This window comes from Athene noctua, chromosome 17 (genome assembly GCF_965140245.1).
Source record: "Athene noctua chromosome 17, bAthNoc1.hap1.1, whole genome shotgun sequence".
Taxonomy (NCBI): Eukaryota; Metazoa; Chordata; class Aves; order Strigiformes; family Strigidae; genus Athene; species Athene noctua.
The window spans coordinates 1,412,685-1,433,546 of NC_134053.1; the positions used below are offsets into that span (position 1 = coordinate 1,412,685).

At 44.9% G+C, this 20,862-nt stretch overlaps 1 protein-coding gene across 4 annotated transcripts in view; it reads right to left on the reverse strand.

The window, feature by feature from the left end:
* The window catches only part of KIAA1671 (KIAA1671 ortholog), an 87,137-nt gene that overhangs the window by 11,756 nt on the left and 54,519 nt on the right, over nt 1-20,862 (reverse strand). For all 4 annotated transcript variants that reach the window (XM_074920927.1, XM_074920926.1, XM_074920924.1 and 1 more), the window contains exon 7: nt 1,965-2,083. In XM_074920927.1, the coding sequence (XP_074777028.1) occupies nt 1,965-2,083 (119 nt within the window). The remainder of the gene's footprint in view (nt 1-1,964; nt 2,084-20,862) is intronic.

Genomic DNA, 20,862 nt, shown 5'->3' on the forward strand with positions numbered 1-20,862 from the left:
TGGAAACTGCCGGAGCGCGGCAGCTCCTCCAAGGGAGCCGCAGCCGGTGCCGCCGCCGCGGTGCTCCCCGGTCACCCTCCCCGGGCCCAGGGGGGTCAGCTCATGGCCCGGAGCACCCCACAGGCCCCACAGCCGGTGAGAGCCAAGGGAAGCGAGCCAGGTAAAACAGGAAAGCTGAGTTATCAGAGGCTCCTGTAAGCTCCTGCCTCTGGGGCAGAGGAGACGGCGAGCGCCCGGGCAGCGGCCGGCTGCAGAGACGTGCTGGAATCACCCACGGCAAGGGGAGGAGAATGTCGGCACTTGTCCTGGCAAGGGCCTCCTGCTTCATAAAAAATAAACTGCAGACAAAATGCAGTCTCAATATATTCCAGGAAAATTTCCATTATTCATTTAATATTTAAAAGGATGTTACTCTCAGTCCTCTCCGAGGGCTTGAATTAATACAGCAGTAATTCCCCACAATGAACCATTAAGTCAAGCTAAAGCAGAGCAAGAGTGTGGCAAAATGCTGAAAAGTCGCTATACTGTCATCACTACACTGTAAACAAAGGAAACAATAATATTTCTTACAGTGGTAACAAAATTCCAGGACATGGGGACTGAGTTCAACGCTTCAGCACTTTTAGGTGGAGCTTTTCTAATCAAGAAGAATCCTCCAGGTTTGAAATAACACTCAAATGCTGCCCGGCTTGGAGCCGAGACAAGCACCTTTGTTAAAAAACTGATTTCAGAAAGTGTCTATAACATACTGAAATCGAAGTTAATTTTACAGAAGACTTGGATGCCACTGTTGGCATGTCACTTAGCTCGCTGAACTTCAAGCTGAAAGCTACCCTGATTTCATAAGCAATAAAATATTTATAACACGCAGTTCTTGAGTGTAGAACACACCAAACATAATTGACATTAATGTTTGCTGTAAGATCTCTACAAGTACAGGATTAAAAAAAAAAAAAAACCAACCAGATAAGATGCTATTTTCATACTACACTGAGCAGATAGAATATTGGCTCCAACACTGTAGATCAAGCTACAATTTACACAACAGGTGTAAGTTATAAAAAACCTCACACTTCAGTGCTCTAGGTTTATGTCGTTAAATCGCTTTAATAACAGGAAAGTGTCAGTAATAAAAGCTTCCATTCAACCCATATTCCATTTCATCCTCCATTTCACCCCACTAAAATGCTCCAGAGTTGATGAGGGGTGGCCATGGCACCCCCCGGATCCTTGGAACACACCGAGGCTGTCGGAGCCGGCGCTGTGTGCAGAGCACCCCCCTAAAGGGGCTCTGCCGAGGCAACTGGGATGGGAGAGCCCCAAAGTGATAAAAATACAGAGCAAACCCCAAACCTGTCAGCATACCCTAACCATAGCCAGAGACCTCCTCACCTACCTGAGAGGGAGGAGATCTGAATGTTTTAGACAAGCCCTCCCAGAAGCCATCAGAGGCACACGCCACACAAGCAGGTAATCACTTTCTAAACGTGAAAATGTACATTTCTAATTATAATTACAAACACAAAGCATAAAAAAAAAAAGTTTTATTACCTACGCTTACGTAGTCAAAGCCATGTGGTGTATTTACTGAGAAAACCTGTTTTTCCCGTATCGTCTTTCTACCATTTTAGCACTAAAAAATAGCATCTAGCTTGTGTTTTGTTCACCACCAGACTGGCTAAATCTATTTCCAGTCCAAGCAGGTTTTGTCGTTGCTTATACAAGTGCGATGCCATGTTCTCACTGGAGGATGGAGTTTAAATTTCAAAACTTACTGCAATTTGCAGACATTGAAGAAATATTTCTTCACCTATAGACCAAGGAAACTGCACAGTCACCGAGACTGAGCAGGCAATTCAGACGAGCCGAGCACGCACACACGCACACACCCAGACCAAGGGTCTTTCTCCTTGCTGGGCTGAGAGACGCGGGCGCAGGGCGGCGGGGACCTGGCTCCCCCTTACCTGTCCCCGCTGTGCCGCTGCTCGTTCCAGGTCCCGTACTGGCTGTCGGGCTCCTGCACCAGCGTGTCTGTGTCCTTCGCTCCCGGGGGCTGTCTGGAGAAGCACTGCTTCAGCTGGTCCTGCAAGGAAACAATTGAAATATTTCAGCGTTCCTTCATCCCTTGGCTAAAGGATTAACAGATTTTATTTGCCGTCGTGTTTTGGAATCTACCAATTAAACTTGGTGAACGTAAAACCAGGAATTAACTTAAACACAGAAAAATGGCTATGGACTCAGAACAAGGACTCTCTATAAAACAAGCATTGTTTTCCTGGGCAAAGAGCGGGTTCTAGAAGCCAGAACTGACTCCCTGGTTTCAGTAACTCCATATTGCTTTAAGATTATTCTTATCTCAGGTTGCACACAATTTTTAGAAGCACCTATGCAAACACAAAGAATTCTGCTGGGGCCTACATTCAATCTCCCCAAGCATCCAAGGGAAACATCAACTCCACTGATCTTTTCCCGGGTTTAATAAAAGGACCTTTTGTTTTTTCAGCTCTTTGTTTGGAAGTCATTCAAAATAAAAAGCATTAATAAATAAATAAGCACAGTGCCAGACACTAGAAAGCCTTTGACAAATGGATGAGTGCTAATGCAAAGTTCAAACACGACGTACAGTGTAGGACAGACCACAGTGGTTTTTGTCTTCTGCTCCGACCTCTCATTTCCCAAGTATTTTTATTCTATAGATCTACTTTCATAAGAGGGAAACAGTGCACCTAAGGGCCCTTCCCTTTCCGGGGAGAGAAGTGGGTCAGCTGCGGCTGCTGGCACCCTCGATTTGCAGCAGATCAACGTTAATATAGCACTGCTGCACCTTTTGTTTCACAGTTGTGAAGTTAGAGAGTTACTGAAATAATACATTGTGCACAGATAATTAAATGTTGGCCCCTTTTGCATTCATTATCCTGAACAAACACAAGTATGGCTTTCAGTGCCGTATCAATTGTGCTTATGGAGATTTCATCTGACAGCAGATGACATTGTTTTCCACCTGTCCTAAGCCTTTTCTGTCTTTATAAAAAAGCGAGGAAAACAAAACCGAAGCCCAAACCTAACCACCACCACCCACCCCCTCAGTGCCACCTAGCAGAACACACGGGTGCAAACTACCGACACACCTACAGCACTCCAGGCAGCACGCACACAGCAACCACCACATCCAATGGAATGGGATTCCTTAATGTTACCAAAATTAAAAAAAAAAATAAAAGATTGCGTATTTTCTTGCGTCCTTAATTTTGTAAGCCTAAAGAGCGCTGCCTTAAGACTATAATATTGACGCTAAAGACAATTCACCACTACTGACACCTGGCTACTGAAGTCGCCCTACAGTGCTTCCACCTTTTGTACCAAGTTTGCCCCAACCTCACGGCGGGTCGTCCCCCAGCTCTGCCACATCCCTGCTGCTGACAAAGGGGTTTGTCTTAATGTGAGAGAAACTACAACAAAAGGCTCCGCTGTTTATTCCAGCTACTACTGCACCGTTACTAGACAAAGTACAATAAAACGCTGAGTTTGTAATGCTCAAGTAAAGCAGGGGCTCAGTTTGTGAGCTACAAGAAGCAGAAGTTTCCTGCTTTTCATCTTCCAGGTGTTCCCACCACCTAATAATCAACTGGTGGCGATTCTTACACTTGATATCCAGCCATACGCACTACGCCCAGAGGCAGGCGGAGTGCTGACATTTTTCAGCCCATTCCGGGGACAAGCTCTCAGCCCTGAGCAGGGCTCAGGCTCCTGACGGCTCGGGCAGTGCCAGGGGAAATAGTCTGGTAGGTCGTAGAAACCAAAGGGCATTTTCCTCCTGCTTGGCTCGGGCCTGCGCTTTGCTTTCCACAGATTCCCTCTGTAGCTCCATGATTTCACGCGTTGCTACCAGGGGCTAAACTACCACTGCTGGGCTCGGCCTTCTGCTGCCTCTTGGTGGCCACGTAACCTCTGGCAAGTCGATCTACTTCTAGGAAAGGCACGAACACACAGAGATCATTATTTCGGCTTTCTTCCCTGCTGTCCATGCTAGTTCAGCAGTTTTTCCAGCCTGACCCTTGTTACGTGGTGTTTTGTTTGTTTTTTTTTTCCAAGCCCAATCTCACATCACAAATGACCACATTCTGGCAGTCGGTACGTACAGAGTATTTATCAACTTTTGCCACTTTCTGCACAGAAAAAGTTAGCATCTGGCAGTTTTACGGCAGCACAGCCCTCGCCCGCTACGCCCGGGTGACACTGCTGCACAAACAGACGACAACCCAACGGACACAAGCCTCTTGCCCCTCTCGTCGGAAGCCAGTACCCACCAGCTGCAGCTACAGCACGTTATCTCTACGCACAGTATCTACTGCACTACTTGCAATTACTCACATTGTCTCTAGCTAGAAGCATAGCCTGAAAAGCTCAGAAAGAGGAACGGGAGCAGCAGAAAAGCAACTTTGTTTTATAGCATTTAGGAGACATTGTTTATAAAAAGCGCTGTGTTATCACGAACGTGATGGCTGTAAGGAGAAAGCGTGCACAGCCCAGATAATGCCCTTTCAGCAGCAACAGGAAAGAAATTTAGATGCAAATATATCGCTCATCTGAAGGCTCAGTAATTCTTAATAAAATTTTACATTGCAGACAAACCGATCGGCACATATTCCTCAATTTCAGACAATATTTTACTTAATGTTATATAGATTTGAACACTGAGATGTGGTTTTAGAGCCAAAATGACACAATTAACACTCAGATAGAAATTCTCTACGCTAAAACCAAATCAAGCCTGAAAAAGAAATAGCATTACTAATTCCGTGGACACTATAAACTTAAATTCAATAAAACAAACTGAAAAGTCTAAATGTAAAGAATAAGACACTCCAAATTCTAAGAGATTACTCTGTTATATCAAGAAACGTTATTGCATTTTGCTCTTTCAGAAGCTAATTTCAGAATACTGTACAACTGCCCCTGACGATCCATTTCAACCCCTATTTTTTAATAGGCCAAATGATTAGTTGGAAAAAAAAAAACGAATATTCTTTCAAGTCTACAAATCGCTCCTTAGGCCTAAACTATTTAAAGACTCCAGCTTCTACCAGCTGAGAACCGCAGAGAATTTAATGAGGCAGGATAACCTGGTCAGCTAGCCCAGAGAAAAACGGGACCAACCACGACCAGAATAGCGAGAGGTGAGAGGAGCCGATCCTCTCCCCAGCTGGTGGAGGAAAAAAGCAATTTACAGCCCATTCAGCCTGGAGGAGATGGCGTGTGTTGAAGAAGGAAGCGACAACACACCACAAAGACTATTCTTTCCAGCACGTGATGATTAGCAAGCACAAGAAGGATGAGTTTCAGCATTTCTGTTGAAGATCTCTCTTGTACCGCCTTCATCGCACTCCAGAAAGACTCAAGGCAATCTGGTAATATGGAAGCACTGAGCACTGGGATCTTGGAGGTCTCTGGGAAAAAAAACCCATTCCCTTTGTCTTCAAAACGTTTACTCTCAGTAATTGTAAGTTTATTTTTAAAAAACAGCGGAGACTAGTTAAAAAAAGAAAAAAAAAAAAGGTAATTTTTTCTACCTGCATCCTCTTTCAGCCTTCATGCTCTCTGGATAGCACTTAATAGTTGCTATTAAACTTTGGGGTTTTTTAAGTATCAGACAAAATGACACAAATCCTCATAGAACTACACATACGTACCATTGTGTTTTATGGATGGGATGCTTTTAGACACAAGCAGCTCGAATTAGATCATACAGATAACATTTGCATTTTCTGGCACTAACATTTTACTTGGAACAACTTGGTGCTACAGACAAAGAGCATGAATGAAGAACAAACCGGGATTACAAATCGAAAGCTTTAAAACATGTGACAGAATGGGAAAATAATGTAAGATTTACTGAATGTACTAGAGTGACAGTTTCGAGGTCTGTCACAAGCCCATTGTATCACACATCCCACAGTGCACTGCATCGCAGTAATTTACATAAAAGCCACAGAAGAGAGATCAAAGCACCCTCCCTACTGCCCAGTAGCTCTTGCAGCGCAGCCAGTGGCACAACAAGGTGCACTAAAGCCAGTTTTAACCCAAGTTGTGGGAAGAGAAAGAAATACTGACACATACTGCTCCTCAAAATGACCAGTTTCTGCTTCATACTTTGTTCCCTAGCCTAAACCCTAATTTAAAGCTCACTTCTTCCCATGGATGACAGTAATATTCTCTTTATTCTCTTTTTTTGCTTTGTTTTTAATGCATAAGCTCCACAGAACAAGATATCCCGCAAGATAAAGAACTGACACATCTGGCTTTGACTTTCGTTGCTCTTAAGAGCAGATCTGCTCTCAACAGAAACCTCTTCTTGTGTAAGAAACAGCTACCCATTATTAACTCCACAGCCTTGTGCTAGTATGTGTGATCCAGTCTCTCTCTTTATCCACCCCTTGGTAGAAGAAACCAAAGCTGAAAGGAGAGGTGTACAACATGAGGAGCCAGGCCAGACACAGTCATTTCCTCGATAAACAGAATATCCATGACACAGTAAAAACAGACATCTCAAAGGAAAACGCAATAAAAAGAGGGATTTGGTGTCTTCTTAGAGCACAAAATAAACCCCAATTAGGAATTTTCTTATTTATAATGACAGAAAAATCTCCCCAGTCACATAAATACTACTCTCGATCCAGTATTTAAATGCTGTAATTCTCCATGCTTTGATCTTTATCTTCATAATTCTTATGCCAGTAGCCAGGAAATTAAAAAAAAATAAATTTAAAAATCACCTTAATTTTGACATGAAATAAAACAGCCGAGTTTTATACTGATTTGCCTCTAGTTCTTCTTCTAAAATGAGACATTATGATTATGCCTCTTTCGGTACTGCTTTGGAATTAAGCTGGGTTTGGCAATAGTCCAGGGCTGATTACTCCTGCAATTTCCAGTTCCTGAAGATGATGCACGCACAATATTGGTCCTACCAGCGCAAAAATTAACCGTAACTAAGAATGAATGCATACATTTCTGTGAAAAACTCTTCTGCGCTGATGTGAAACGAAGACCTGGCAGATGAGGAATACCAGTTGAAAGAGATCTCATGAGTCAGAATCTGCACAGACAGTTTCAAAAATATCTTTGTTTGCAAAAGAGACCGAGACATCAGACAGCCAAAATGACATCCCACAGCTTGAAGTGCAAAAATCGAAAGTTAAAAATCTACTGGCATAAATTGAATATGAATAGGCAATTGCACAACGGAATGCAGCTTTGCCCATCTGCCTTGTTAATACAAAACTCAGAGAGAAAAGATTTTGCTAATTTCTTGAAAAGCCTTCCCCCCCCCCCCCCTTTTCCCTTTTTTCTCTCCTTTTTCCAGTTAAAAGAAATTAGAAATTTGGTCAAATTGCCCCTATTCAGAACTCTCCTGTCCCTTAAGTGTGAAGTCTCCTTAAGTGCAGTGTCACAAGCCCTTAGAAACCCAGAAACTCATCCCAATCGTTCCCCTAGAGTATACCAGGAAGATACACCTTATTCTATTAAACATTTATTCTGTTATTTCATATTGACTCTGCTTTGAACAGAATGCTGGGCTGCACGACCTCCAGATGTTCTTTCTAATCTGAATTATTCTACAATTATTCTAATGATTCTAAGGATTATTACTAAAAGATAAACTATATATTTTGGACCCCTAACAGAACTATGAAGAACGTAACACCCCATCAGAACCAACCAACACCAAAAACAACCCCACCACAGTAAAAGGCCCTTAGAAACTAAACCACATTTCACAACCCATGTGTTTTTTCTTTGCAAGTACCCAAATGCCAACGCAGCAAGTGGAAAATCTAACTTTGGAATCAGCCTCCTAGCACTGCCGCATGTACTTACTATCCGGCGAATTAGTGCTGCCCACAAGGAGTAAGTCATGGCTCAAGACCAACGCTCCAGTTAGTTCCTAGCAATCAGGCCAGAAGATTTACCAACTCGGTGTTCAAAATAAATTGTTGAAAGGAGTAACTGCCTTGGTGTAATGTCCCAGGCAGAAGGCAGCACCTTCTGCCTCCCACCCCGCCCTCCATGCTGCAGCGACAGATAAACAGTTCCAGGAATTGGACATTTTCTTTCTGACCTCACTGATGAGGAAAGTTAAGAGACCTCCAGCGCCGGCTCCACCCACGGGCATCGGTAGGTGAGGACGACTTCCCCACCCTCTCAGACACCCTGCTCAGCACAGCGTCTCCAAACCAAGACAGCACTTCACAAACGCTGGAGACCAAGCCGAAGAGCAGTGACAGAAGTAATTGAATTAATCCATCCCATAACCTCAAGGTCTTTCCATTATCATATAGGCCACCTCCCCTGCTGCCAGCAGGAGACTGCAGCGAGCAGCGGGGTGTCTGGGCCAGGGGAGCACCCCCCGGCCGGCCTGGAAGGGAGAGGACAGGCTGGTTTAACTGGGCAGAGCACAGCCCTGCCGGGGCGCACGAGCACAGGCACAGGGAAACACAGGCCTGCCCCACGGCCCCGGGCCGTGTGCGAAAGCACTCGCACAACATCCAGCACTGCTACGTCCTCAGGATCCGCCCTGCTCTGCCCAAAACCCCTCGCAATCAGAAAATGTTTAATTTTTCTGTGTGCAGTGGAGTAGGTACCAAGTCCCACGGTATAAAACATTCTCATAAATGATATCAGCCACTACATCCTCACTGTTGCTATGCAACCTAGGGCTGTCTCAGCCATATGTGTTTTCTCTACCTCTTCCACTGGGATACAATAAGCAACAGCCAATTATATCCCTAATGTTAAAAGCCGACAGCATTTACCTTACGAAACACGGGTTGTTTTTAGAGGGTGACCAGTTTAATCCCCCAGCTTTTTATAGCTTCTCAGCCTGATGCACAGGCCTGAACCCCAACCCCTTCTCCCTGGAAAAGCATGGCAAAAACTGCAGAAATCAGATCTATGTCTGCAGGAATAAGGGGAAGGGCAGCCGTCCCCTCCAGCCCCCAACCCACGGAGCAAACGCCCAGGGTCAGCTGGGAGCAGCTGGTACCCGGGAGGACCTGGGTGGCGAGGGCAGAACCTCCCAGGCTGCTCTGTGTTAGCTCAGCTGCTCTCGGGCAGAAAGCTTTATACCCCCCGCAACAGGCCTTATCACCAGTCCCACGGCCTTGCTGATAGGAAAGCCAGCCTTAAGCTTAGAAGCAAAACTCTTTCCTTCAGTACCGTACTTGAATTGGATCAAACCAGAACTAAATCCCTTGTACTCAACGCGTATCCCTTTGAAACGCGTACGTGCCTCGTGCTACGGTCAAAATATTTTCACCTTAACTAAAACACCCGAGCTGTGCAACAGACCTAAACCCTACAAATGATTTGACAAACGGGTTAGTGCAGGGCTGACAGGGATCCTCCTCGCCACACTAGCGCAAAACGTTCTCCGCGCTGCACACAGCGACAAAGGAGCCGGAGGGAACCCCTGCCAGCACGCTCCGTGTTTTGCTCAAGTTCAAACAGCAGGTTCCCAGCAACACCTTTCCAGCCTGAACTTGAACCTGCAAGAGCCTGAATACTATCACAGCTCCCCAGTCCCCGGCATTTTCCACACCTTTCAAACATAGAAAATTACTCCCCCTGCTTGCCGGCCTTTAGCTAATTGCTTCTCCTCCATTAATGGACCTTTCAGTGATAAGCCCCAGCTCTGCTGTGCTGCCAGGAGCCAGGTCCCTCTAAGACTCACAGTCTGAAAGGCAGCAGCACCAAAGAGAGACCCAAAGTCTACCTGAAGCCAACTGGCCACAACAGAGAACTTGGCCGGGTTAATCCAGATGAAACGCTTTGCCAGGAATCTGGTTACCATCGTGCGATGGATACTACTCGCTGCTTTGAAGTTAACCTCCTCGCTCCATTGAGGATTTCAAAGACGTTTTAGAGTTTGTCATCTTTTATACCCTGAAAATAGAGCTGCTGTGACATGCTGCGAACACTCACCACGCACGTATCGTGTGGTTTTAGTGCAAGGCTGAAGACAGAGCAGAGGTTGACTTGATCTGCAAAAAGCTGACAAGAACCAAATTCTAAATATATACCTTGCTAGGGCTGAGTGAGCCGTGACAGTAACTCCCCTGAGAAGTGGGGAAAGTAGAAAGCCAAAGCACAGTACAAGAACTAGTTGGGAACATCTTTAAAATCCCTCCTATATCAACATATTAAATTTTCTTTTCAGCCTTAGGCAGTCAAGCTAAAAAGAAATTAAACCCCAAGAAAGCAGACCCAGCAGGATCAGAGCCAGAGGCTGCCAGCCTGTCCATCAGGAAGATTTTGAGCAGAACAGCGCTGTCCTACTTCAGAGGCTGTGGAATCCATTCTCTCCCAGAGGGCACACGCAACTCTCACCAGCATTAATAAAAGTTGGCACCAAGAGCTGAACAGGATCCCTCAACTTCAGCACTGCGAGAGGCACAAGCCAGAACAAGACAATTTTATACTGTTATGCTAGGAAGTGAATATATTTGCTTTTTTTGAAAAGCTACATACTTGAAATCAACACCTCCTACTTGAAATACTTTATTTCACAGCTCTTCTTGCACAGTTAACGTTTTTCCACATAAGACACAAGTTAAACTTCAAACAAACATTCCTGGGGAAAAGTGCTCTTTAGTTTAAAGTCTAGATTTAAAGATGTACAGAAAGTGATAGGATTTCTTGACGACAAGTGAATAACAAACACACAGACTTGGGAAACTGCACTGCTCGTTTCAACAGAGATCTCAGACAACTCGGAAGATGTCTTAGAAGAGAGCAGTCAAAATACAGACACAGGTCAATGAACAACCACTAGTATTTCCTGCAACTATCACAACGTTACAAAACTTAAATAAAATGGATTGTCACCCTTAAGAGTTGCGTTCAGTGATGGTTTTGTTCCACGCAATTTACTCCCCTCGGAAAGCTAACTGCTATCACACAGTGCTTTAAAAAAAGAAAACAACCAACCAAAGTGAACGAGCACAAAGTGACCACCTCTAAATACATTCGTGTTCTTTTCTTATGCTTTAAGAACACGGTAAAAATCAACTCCTTGCAGGCAGCCTAAGTAAAATCAGAGAGTAAAGTCCTCTAAACAATCATTCCTGTCAAAATAACAAGGGAACAAAGGCAGTCTACTAAATACCCATCACTACAGTTTTATGGCCCAGATTTATGCTGCCAGCTATGTTCATGGCCTGTTAAACCAAAGAAAAGTTATTAAGAATGAAAAAGCGTGAACTGTTTCAGTATTGGCCCTTGTATCTTCATTAATTAAACTGAACAGCTTTCCTCCTCCCCCCCCCACCCTGAAACAAGACAAACAACTCGGTTTTAAGAGCGTGCTCTCCGCAAACACGCTCCACGCCATCATAACAGCTCTCCGGAAATTTAAAGGTAAAATTCCATTCACTGACAGCCCAAAACAAACACTTTAGAGACCAATTCATTGTGCTTGTGGTGAATATTAGGGCAAAATAGTTCAGCATCTATTTGTTGTAGAGTCTGTATCAGAATAGTCAAGCTCAGAATAAAAATGCCAACTTGTATTAATTTCTTTTTACAAATAGGTTGTTGAGGGATCTTCACCACAAAGGACAAACATTTGCAGAGAGACCCTGAGTTAAATCAAAACAGACAGTACTGCTCAGTGCTCTTTTAAAGCAGAGACGCAAGGCCAGGCCATGTGCAGGTGAAGTGCACGTGTATAATTCAAACCAGGTTTTCACAGCACTCTCCCTCCACAGAGGGATCCTACTCAGATGGGAAAAGTCACAGTCCACCACCTCCTCCAAGAAACACGCTGACCATACTGGCTTAGAAAGAAATATCTGTGAAGATTAAAAAAAAAACAAAAACAAAACAAAACATGGGAATTTCAGCCTCTGGCAGAGAAGATGATAGTGGAAGGGCAAAAACCCTCTGAAGGACCAAGCACCCTCCCAGCAGAGCTGGGACTCGTGCAGTCAAACACTTGCTTTCTGTCTTTATTTTGGAATTATATTAAAACTGAAACCAGACAAAATAACTGATGCTGTCAGATCAAGGTTGAACGAAAAGACTGTTGTCATCAACTGACCAGTACAGCAGAAAGCAAAACAGAACCAAAGGCACTTTGGTGTGACTTTAAGCACACAGCAGAACCACTCACGTGAAGCACACGGACTACTTGCAGCCCAAGTAGCCACAGAACTAACCGTGCCTGTTCCATTTCAAAATCTCCTCCCAGAGAACCCGAGACACCTCTGAGGCTTCCCACAGCTTCGTTGTTGATGCTCGCAGCCTGAAGGCAGGTAAATGTCTTACAAAAAACAAGCTGCCGCGCTTTTTTAGCGGTGCGAGGGGATGGCTAAGGGCCTGGGGGTGTTAAACAACGACCCTGTTTCTACTGTACAGCAACAAACTTCGAAGTCTGGAACTAACGGTGTTGGCCGTGAAATCAGGTATCGTACCTATAACAGAAACATGAGTGATCCTACCATGATTAAAACAGAGGCAATGTTTGACGAAAGTATCTCTGCTTTACAACAAAGACACTAAGCTGATAACACGAGACAAAAAAACGGAGAAAAGCCTCAAATAAAAACATCTGGGAGAAAAATCAGCTTCCATTTAAAAGGTTTCACTGTGAAGTAATAACTTCGGCAAGCTCAAGCACAGATTCCCAGATCTGCTATTACTATGCCAGAATAATGAGGCAATTAAAGTTGGTCCTGGGTGATTATGTGCGGACAGTTTTCCATACACGTGACCCCGCCAGCAGGGCCCAGGCACTCGGGTGCAGCAGCCAGTAAGTTTCTTCAGCCCATGGTGACACTTTCTTTCCTTAAATAAAATATGAGAACACTGTATTACATCTATTCGTAGAAAATAATCTCAGACCAATTAAATTCTGTTTCGGTGGAAACAAAAAGGACAGAGGACTAGCCTTGCTCGTGGAGCCGTATCTTCAGACTACCCCAAGGCAGAAGAGAGGAAGGAAACGCTTGCTGGGGAGCAGCAACTGATGAGAAAAACCCGTATGCTCAGGGGTTTGTGCCATGAATGACAGAGAATTCTGTTTTAGTGAAGAAATTAATAGGACTACTACAGGGAAAAATAGTAATTAAAAAAATAATCTTTTTTCCAAACAGTCTGCTGTTGAATATACCAGAGAAGCTATTTAAAATAAAAATTATTCTTGCAGATTTCCATATATTAAATTCCGACTGATCAACTGTTGGCTTGGGAAACACAAGATAAATTAGTTTTAGCTCTCAGTCTCATCTCATCCCTTGATTATCCTAGCTTTCAAGTAATTCTTAAAACCATGGCTGCACTTTCCCTAGCTTCAGAATCAGATTGCCCTGTCTTAGACATTTATTTATCCAGGTGTAATTTCAAGCATATGGCTTTATTTTATTTTTTATTTTTTTTAAGAAAAAGTGGAGGGTAGAAGAGATTTTATCAAGGCACCAATTCCATTTTGTCCTGTGTATGTAGTTCCCATATAAAAGCTAGAGGATTAAACTCCCTTCCCAGGGACCGTGCTGCAGAACCTCCTCTCTGCGGCGCTACAGAGACACTGAGCATCGGGGAGGGAGGGGGGGGTCAGGAAGTCAAATAGGAAAATGTGACAAGCTGTGAAGAGAAAAACAAAGCGAATATCTAAACCCTGAGCTGTTAGAGAAGTCTTTGAAAATAAAATTATTTCCGCTCTCTTGCAGCCCGATTCCTACTTTTATGACCTCCAGCAAGGAAATAACCAATTACATCAAAACTCCTTCACTCCAATCCTAAAGCTCCTCTGTAGTGGATAAAAAAACGCTCTCTTACCGCCCAGAAAAAAATGCAATATCCACGGCCCTTTCCCAGTTACCTAGCTTGCGGTAATTCTCAGCTCAAACACGTTGTATGTTATTAATAAAGTGCTGACCTGCCAGCGTCCCCACCTTTACACAGACTGGAACTGCCCCCGTGTCAGGGCTACGAACAGCCCCGAGCCTTCCCACTGCGGGACCCAGCAGACAGCACACACAGCACCAGCCCGCTGCCGTGACAGCTACCGCAAACACAGGATGGAAGCTTAAGGACAGAACTCAACAGACAACAAGACAATTTTTGAGCTCAAGCATTTTTTTTAAAAGTCACTGACATACAACTAAATGGCTCAATGCTTTAAGTGCAATACTCTTAATTCCTCCAGCAGATCTGAAGCAGTGACAGGAGATCCATCCGAACTGTGACCTGCTGTTTCCTTTGGTATTTCGTCTGAAAGTCCAAAGCCAGGAGAGGGGACGACCGGACAGCTACATCCACGCAGCAGAACGCACGCTCACACCCCCGCTATCGCCAGCCTCAGCAGCGAGGCATTTATAGTTTAAGAAGTTGCCTCACACTACCTTAAATTGCGTTGTTTGAGTTTTGACAGGTTTCTTGGTCTTGTACAACACTCAGCGCTCAGCCAGCGGCCACCAGCAATGGAAGCCAAAAGCCACCGGCCCTCGCCGTGGCAGCACCTGGGCCACGAGCCCGACGGCTCCTTGTTTGAAAACTCCGTCGCTGAAGCATCAGCACCGAGGGACTGCTCTGCGGTACATCCCTAAAACCATACAGTCCGTTTATGACGAATTACATGCTTTATACTAACCCCACAGCTGTTTTGTAGAAAAATGTCAGTACCTCCAAGGCCTACGTGAAACCAGGACCCTGCTCCAGCCAGATGAAAAAAATAACAGCTCAGGGTTCGCGTCCGCAAGTTGTTCTGCAGAAGACACAACGGCACAAACTAAGAACTTTCACAAGTGCTGAGACCTTAAGTTTAGGCGCAGGAGTCGGGCACAAGTTAAACCAAATTCACACATAAAGCCAAACACACGCAGAATTACTGCTGAACCAGAGGAACAGCAGCTCCAGTGGCTGTCACCAGTGAATTAAGTGAAAAGGTCATCCTGTCTCTCACAATTTCTGCTCCGTAAGCAGTCTAGTGTAAGGAAAGTGGTGCAGTTGCCCTCTGCAGGTTCCATGTTTCCAGTCTTCACTTCTTTTTAAACAACGCTTTTGTTCAGATGATTCCAATAAATCTGAAATATCACCTTAAAAAAAGAACCCAACAGAACTTCACCATGCTAACACTGTAACAGTGGTTACCAAATATTTTCCTCTTCATTCTTTTGTGCTCGCTTCACAATATTTTCCAGTACAGCCAAACAGGAGACGAATAGCAAGCTAGGACAAAAATGCTGTAACTGCAACTGATAAAAAGTACTGGAAATAGCCCGTACACAAACACCACACCTGCCCAAGGAATGCAACTCTACCTTCAGTCCTTCCGTGAACAAACCTCCACGCGGCCACATCAGAACTTTATGCATTTACGCTTTACCGTGAATAACTACTTTGTTTAAAGTAACAAAACAAAACCAAAAACACAAAACACAAACCAAAACATTTTAGCCACTTCAGAGAGCAAGCTGGTCGGGATTTACCCACGTACTGGTACCAAGGCTTTGGTCCCGATCCTGCTCAAGTCAAGCACAGCAGACCCGCTTCCCGGAGTTCCAGCGTCAGCCTTAAATCATCAGTTCCAGGTACAACTCAAATCACCAGTTTAGGCTCCTCTCCATGAAATAAAACAGAATAAACCGGATTTATTTACCTTTCACAGACTATAACGTAAAACCGTTGCTGCTTTGCAGTATTTGCTGGAACTAGAAACGGGGGGTGTCGAATAAAGGCTGCAAGGAGCGTGGCAGACCCCAGCCCAGGCGCCAGCCCCCCTTCCACCCCCGGAGGGGCTTCGCACAACCAGCGCTTCCTGCACCGCTTTGGCACGCCACCTAACACGGACCATCCCTCCTGAAACTAGCCCAGAGGCTAGGAAAGGTATTTCACGGAAAAGGGAGGGGTGGGGGGCTCTGCCTGGCACCCGGTGTGGGGAACCGAGGGCTCTCTGCCTTCCTGTGCTCCCAGGAAGCTACAGCCTGCCTGCGCCCCACTACAGCCCTCACCAGCCGCGCCGGCCACAGAACTTCTGTTTCATGACAAAGTAGCAATTATACTGAAGAAAAAAAACCACCTCTCTTTCAATAAAAGAATAATGACCATTGACCGCAGAGCGACAGTGCTTAACTCTTTTCACAAATTTAGCTTCAGGCATTTTTTAACTGAAAAATTACCAACTATTGATGTGCATTCAAAGTCATGCTGACCTGTGGTGTCGAAACCACACAGAGCGCAGTTTCAGACTAACTTTCTTGTTTTAATTTTAGACAAATATTTGTCCTACTTATGTTGCTGACCTTTTTTTAAAGCAACACAGTATTTTCCCCATTCCCAAAACCCTGATTAACCACGTTCCCTGGCAAGTGAAAACATCCACCTGCACTGCAGAAAGAAACCAGCTGGGAGCAGACAGACAGACACCACTACCTGGAAAGTGTTTTGGGGCTATTTTTACACAGAGAAGCAGACAAGATCTAGATTTTGGTATTAGGTAAGATACTGCAACAAAACCAAGGTTTTTTGCACTGTATTATCTCCCTCAAGAGTCTCAAAAAGGTGTATAGCTTACAAGCTCAGGTGGCTCTGAACTGGTCTGCCTCTTCCTCAAAGAGGAAAACCTCTGCTGACTCCGCACTGAAAACCTTCGGAAGGACTCTCTGCTCCGGGATGCAAAGTGCCTGAAGGAGGAGGTTCGCTTGAAGGGAGTCCTGCTTCCACCTTCCCCGCTAGTCCGCTCGTGAGCAACCGCAGTAGTGACTAAATTTAGTGCTTCCTGCAAGGATCTCCGCACTGTACCCATCCACTGGGTCATGTGAGTTTGTGCCACTGTCAGTTTGTCTCCAAGGTAATCCATTTTTCCAGCAGAGATGAGAAATCAGTATTCAGTAGCAATTACTGTAAAATATATTCTCCTTTAACAACCCTGATTTTATTTTGCAAAAAAGATTCCACTTACAAAATGCTTTCAGCTAAAGCAAACAGCACTACAGTATAACCGTCAGCATATTTCTGTATTTAATTAACAAAAGATATGTGAGGTTGGAGATTGGTATTTGTCAAGTAGGAAAAAAAAATAAAAGACTTTTCCTACTTACAATCGGATTTCCAGAGTTCCATCAAAATACGTTTAATTCAGCCATGTTAAAGAGAGAAATCAAGGTTTAAATCCTGACACAGTCACTTGGAATTAGTCCATCTACAAGCACAGAATTAGTCTCTTACTGTCTCATTTCAGAGCCGGAAAAGCAACTCCCTTTTTAAGCCAAGTTTTTGTTTTGCTGTAAATATCAGAAGGATAAAAAAAATCGTATTCTTCTGGCTCGGCAGCTTTTCAGGTAACAGTACGTTAAACAAAGTTCTGATGCCTCTCTACAATCCATTTAGCAGCAAAAACGATTCAATCTTCTGAACAATAAATCCAGATTATTTTCTTCCCAAAAAAACTCTGCAGGAAGGTGTCAGCACCGGCAGAATCCCCTCCTCAGCAGGCTTCCCACCTTCAGAACCATTCTCAAGATTTCCGCTCCGCGGCTCGCGGATCAGACGCTGGGGAGGCCGGGCGAGGCCGGAGGGGAACGTGTCAAGCCTGCTGCCTTCAAGACCGGACTCGCTGCCTGCTCAGAGCTGCCAAGAGCTCCTCGGCACGACAGCAGCTCCGCGGCTCCGAGGGGTTCGCCCGAGGAGCGGCGCCGGGAACGCCGAGACGCTGGACCAGTGGCCAGCTCCTCTCCTCACACCATGGGGAGAGGCTCCCCGGGGCAGTTGCTGGAACCCCGAGCTGCCTGCCAGCCCGGCCCAGTCTCCCCGGCGAGCTTTGCCATGCCCCGGTGAGGCGCAGGAGGTTACCAGCAGGCGAACGCTGCCGCTGCCTCCAGGATCCCGTTCCCTCCTCGCTGTCCCTGCCTCGCCTCTTCTCCGGAGGGGAAACAATGAGCTAGGTGAAACCACCGCAGAGCTCTGCCTAAGGAAGGATCTGGGCTGGGCTTTATTATAGTACAGGCAGGGTTTCCATGGCAACCAAGGGAACAGCATCTGCTTGCTGCCTAAGCAGGCAGGAGTTGCACAGATCTATTGGAATGATTCATAGTTTGCGTATGTCACGTGTACTTACTGATTTTTAACCCTTCCTTGGGAAAACAAGAGCGACGTCTCTGCCGGGGAATGTTTTACACCGACACCAAAGGCCTTCCTGTCCGGGGCAGGTTAGGACAGATCCTACACCCCGTTCCTGTTGGCTGGTGGGTACTCGGGCAGCACCATCACCTCTGAGGGCTCTATCACGCGACTGACAGACTCAAACAACACTTTCAAGTTAGTGACCACGACATTAGTGCAAGATAATGATTAAGCCAGGAGCTCAAAACAAAGCTGAACAGGTCTGGCCGTTTGAAGCAGGTTCTTTTCACTTTCGTACACTGTCAGCCATTCCCCGACTCTGCTCCCTCCCCGGCAGCTGGGGGACCCCGGGGCTGGCACCGCCACCGCCCAGCCCGCAACGGGCCGGGGTAACGAGGGGACCCTGCGGGCAAACGCGGGTAACACCGAGCAGTCTGATGTCACCTGCCGCGGAATTTCTGGAAACAGCCCGTTTGGGAGGGCTGCAGAAATAAAAGCTAAAGTTTTAAATCAATAAACAGGTGTCCAAAGTCAAGACATGACTAGTTCAGAAGTGAGGGGAGAGAGAGACACGGGTATGAAGGCAAGAAAGGCGGAAAGCTGCTCACCTTCTTGTTTATTCAAGGGGGGTTTTTTGTTGCTGTTGCTTAATTTGCCATACAAAGTACCATGGTCTTGCATCATCCGCTCCTCCTCTAAACCATTCCGGAAGAGATTGAAATGGAATGAATAATTCCTAGATCCTATTTTATAAAATGGTTCTCGCGTAAAGTTTTATTCTATCAGAAGTGCTTTTTATAAACACGCACACAAGCACGAGATGCTCGGAGGAAAGGGGGTGTCTTGCCTTTTAAGCACTGTTTTTAAGAGTGAAACTCCAGCAACCTGTAACTTATCTTCAAGAAAAACTTCAGTGACAAAATGTATTCAGAAATGAAGAACAAGTTATGAACGCTATTTGTTTTGAACATTCTCAAATTAGCAGTCTAATAAAAACCCTCAGTGTTAAAAGGGAATCCAACCAACAGAGAAAAACCTTTTTTCCTCACACAGCTCTTCTTTTAAAGAGCTACAGAGTTGTTTTTGTATGGAAATGGAAAGAGATACTTTTGATCAGATGACCCAAGAGCTGGGTGTTTCTTACATTTTTAAAGAAACAGGAAAAGAAAAAAATTACGTTTATTCTGACACGGTTATGGACAATGCTCCACGAACGATGGGGAATTTGCATCCAAGGTTGAAATTTAAGACTTACTACAAATTTTTATGCTGGTTAATCTAAACTCTGTATTTCAAACATCTGTGCACTTGCAAGCGCAGCTCTGTGCCTGCTGCAGTACAAGGATTCTTCATGAGGCACTCGGCTATTTTAGATGGTTTCAGGCTCTGATTCAGTAGCCCCCCAAAATAGCAATCCGAGCGCTCTGGATTGTAGCTGCCATGCCAGTTAGTCAGCAGTCCCTTCACCTAAACAGGACGGGCAGAGCAGAACTGAAATTTAACCAACCTTCTGGTGTATCGCCTGTCACAAAATGGTGCATCTCAGAAAAATGAGATGCACGACCAGATTCAACCCAAGCTCCACAGACGGCGGCTTTCCTACAGCTTGCTGCAAGAACTTCTGACACATGTATGTGACTTGAAAGATCTGAAAATTCACTAGAGAACAGATTCCACTTTTTTTATTAGACCTCTCCTGAGAAGAGATGTTATGCCCAATTTACCATTTTCATCCTTAGAAGATTGTAAAACCACTGATTTGAGTCTATCTGCAATACTAAATTTAGTAACTTCTGGCTACCACATGAACATACTGCTAGGTATTTAAGTATACTCAGCATCTAAATTCTTACTTAGATTTACACTTCCATTAACATCATGGCAAAACGTTTTAGAAGATAATCAGATGCGCTTTCACCATCAGATTCACATGGTTGAAGATTTTTCCACCCCTTCAGCTGAAATGCAGTAAGTGACTGCATGTTCTCCTGCTTCAGCTCCGTGCCAAAACTGGCCGAGTTCAGCAGCTGCCGGGAGACTGACAGACTACGTGGTCAAACTTAGTTTCCTTAGAAAATAACCAAGGTCTGAAAAATATTAATTAAGTGTTAAGAAAATTTGTAGGATTATTGCTTTATTAAAGTGCATCTGCATAGCAATTACATAAAAGAGACGCCCTCAAAAATACGTCTCACTGGACACTGCAAGGACTGGATAGATTCACAGTTACGTGTTTTTATTTTTGCCCCTCCCCATCAAAAGCATAATATGCTGACCTCTGCCCTCAGCTGTGCCGTGCGTGTGTGAGAGGACGGTTATTACTCTACTTTATTAAAATGGACTGCTTCTATTCCTGCTATTCTGGTAAGTAAAATAATCCACCGGAACCTCAGAGGACCCTGTTACATCAGCCAACCAAAGCTGGAGAACACTTGGAAAGTCTAAAGGACGGAGTTTTCAAAAGCTGTAAGCAGCAAATCACATTTTGGGGCTTTTCTGATTCAAGTGAGTTTTCACCCATGTGAAAAACATAAGCCACTATTAAAAATTATTTTAAAAGACATAAATCAACTTCACGATAGATTAAGGACCACTCCAGCCATGGGGGAGTACCAGCCTCGAAGAGCTGCCACGGCCAAGCTCTCCTGCCTGTGGGCACGCACACAACGGACCAAGCAAGCCCGGGCTCCCCGCACACACACCAACTTGTTCTCTGTTTCTTTTCTAAAGCTCCCCAGAATATGA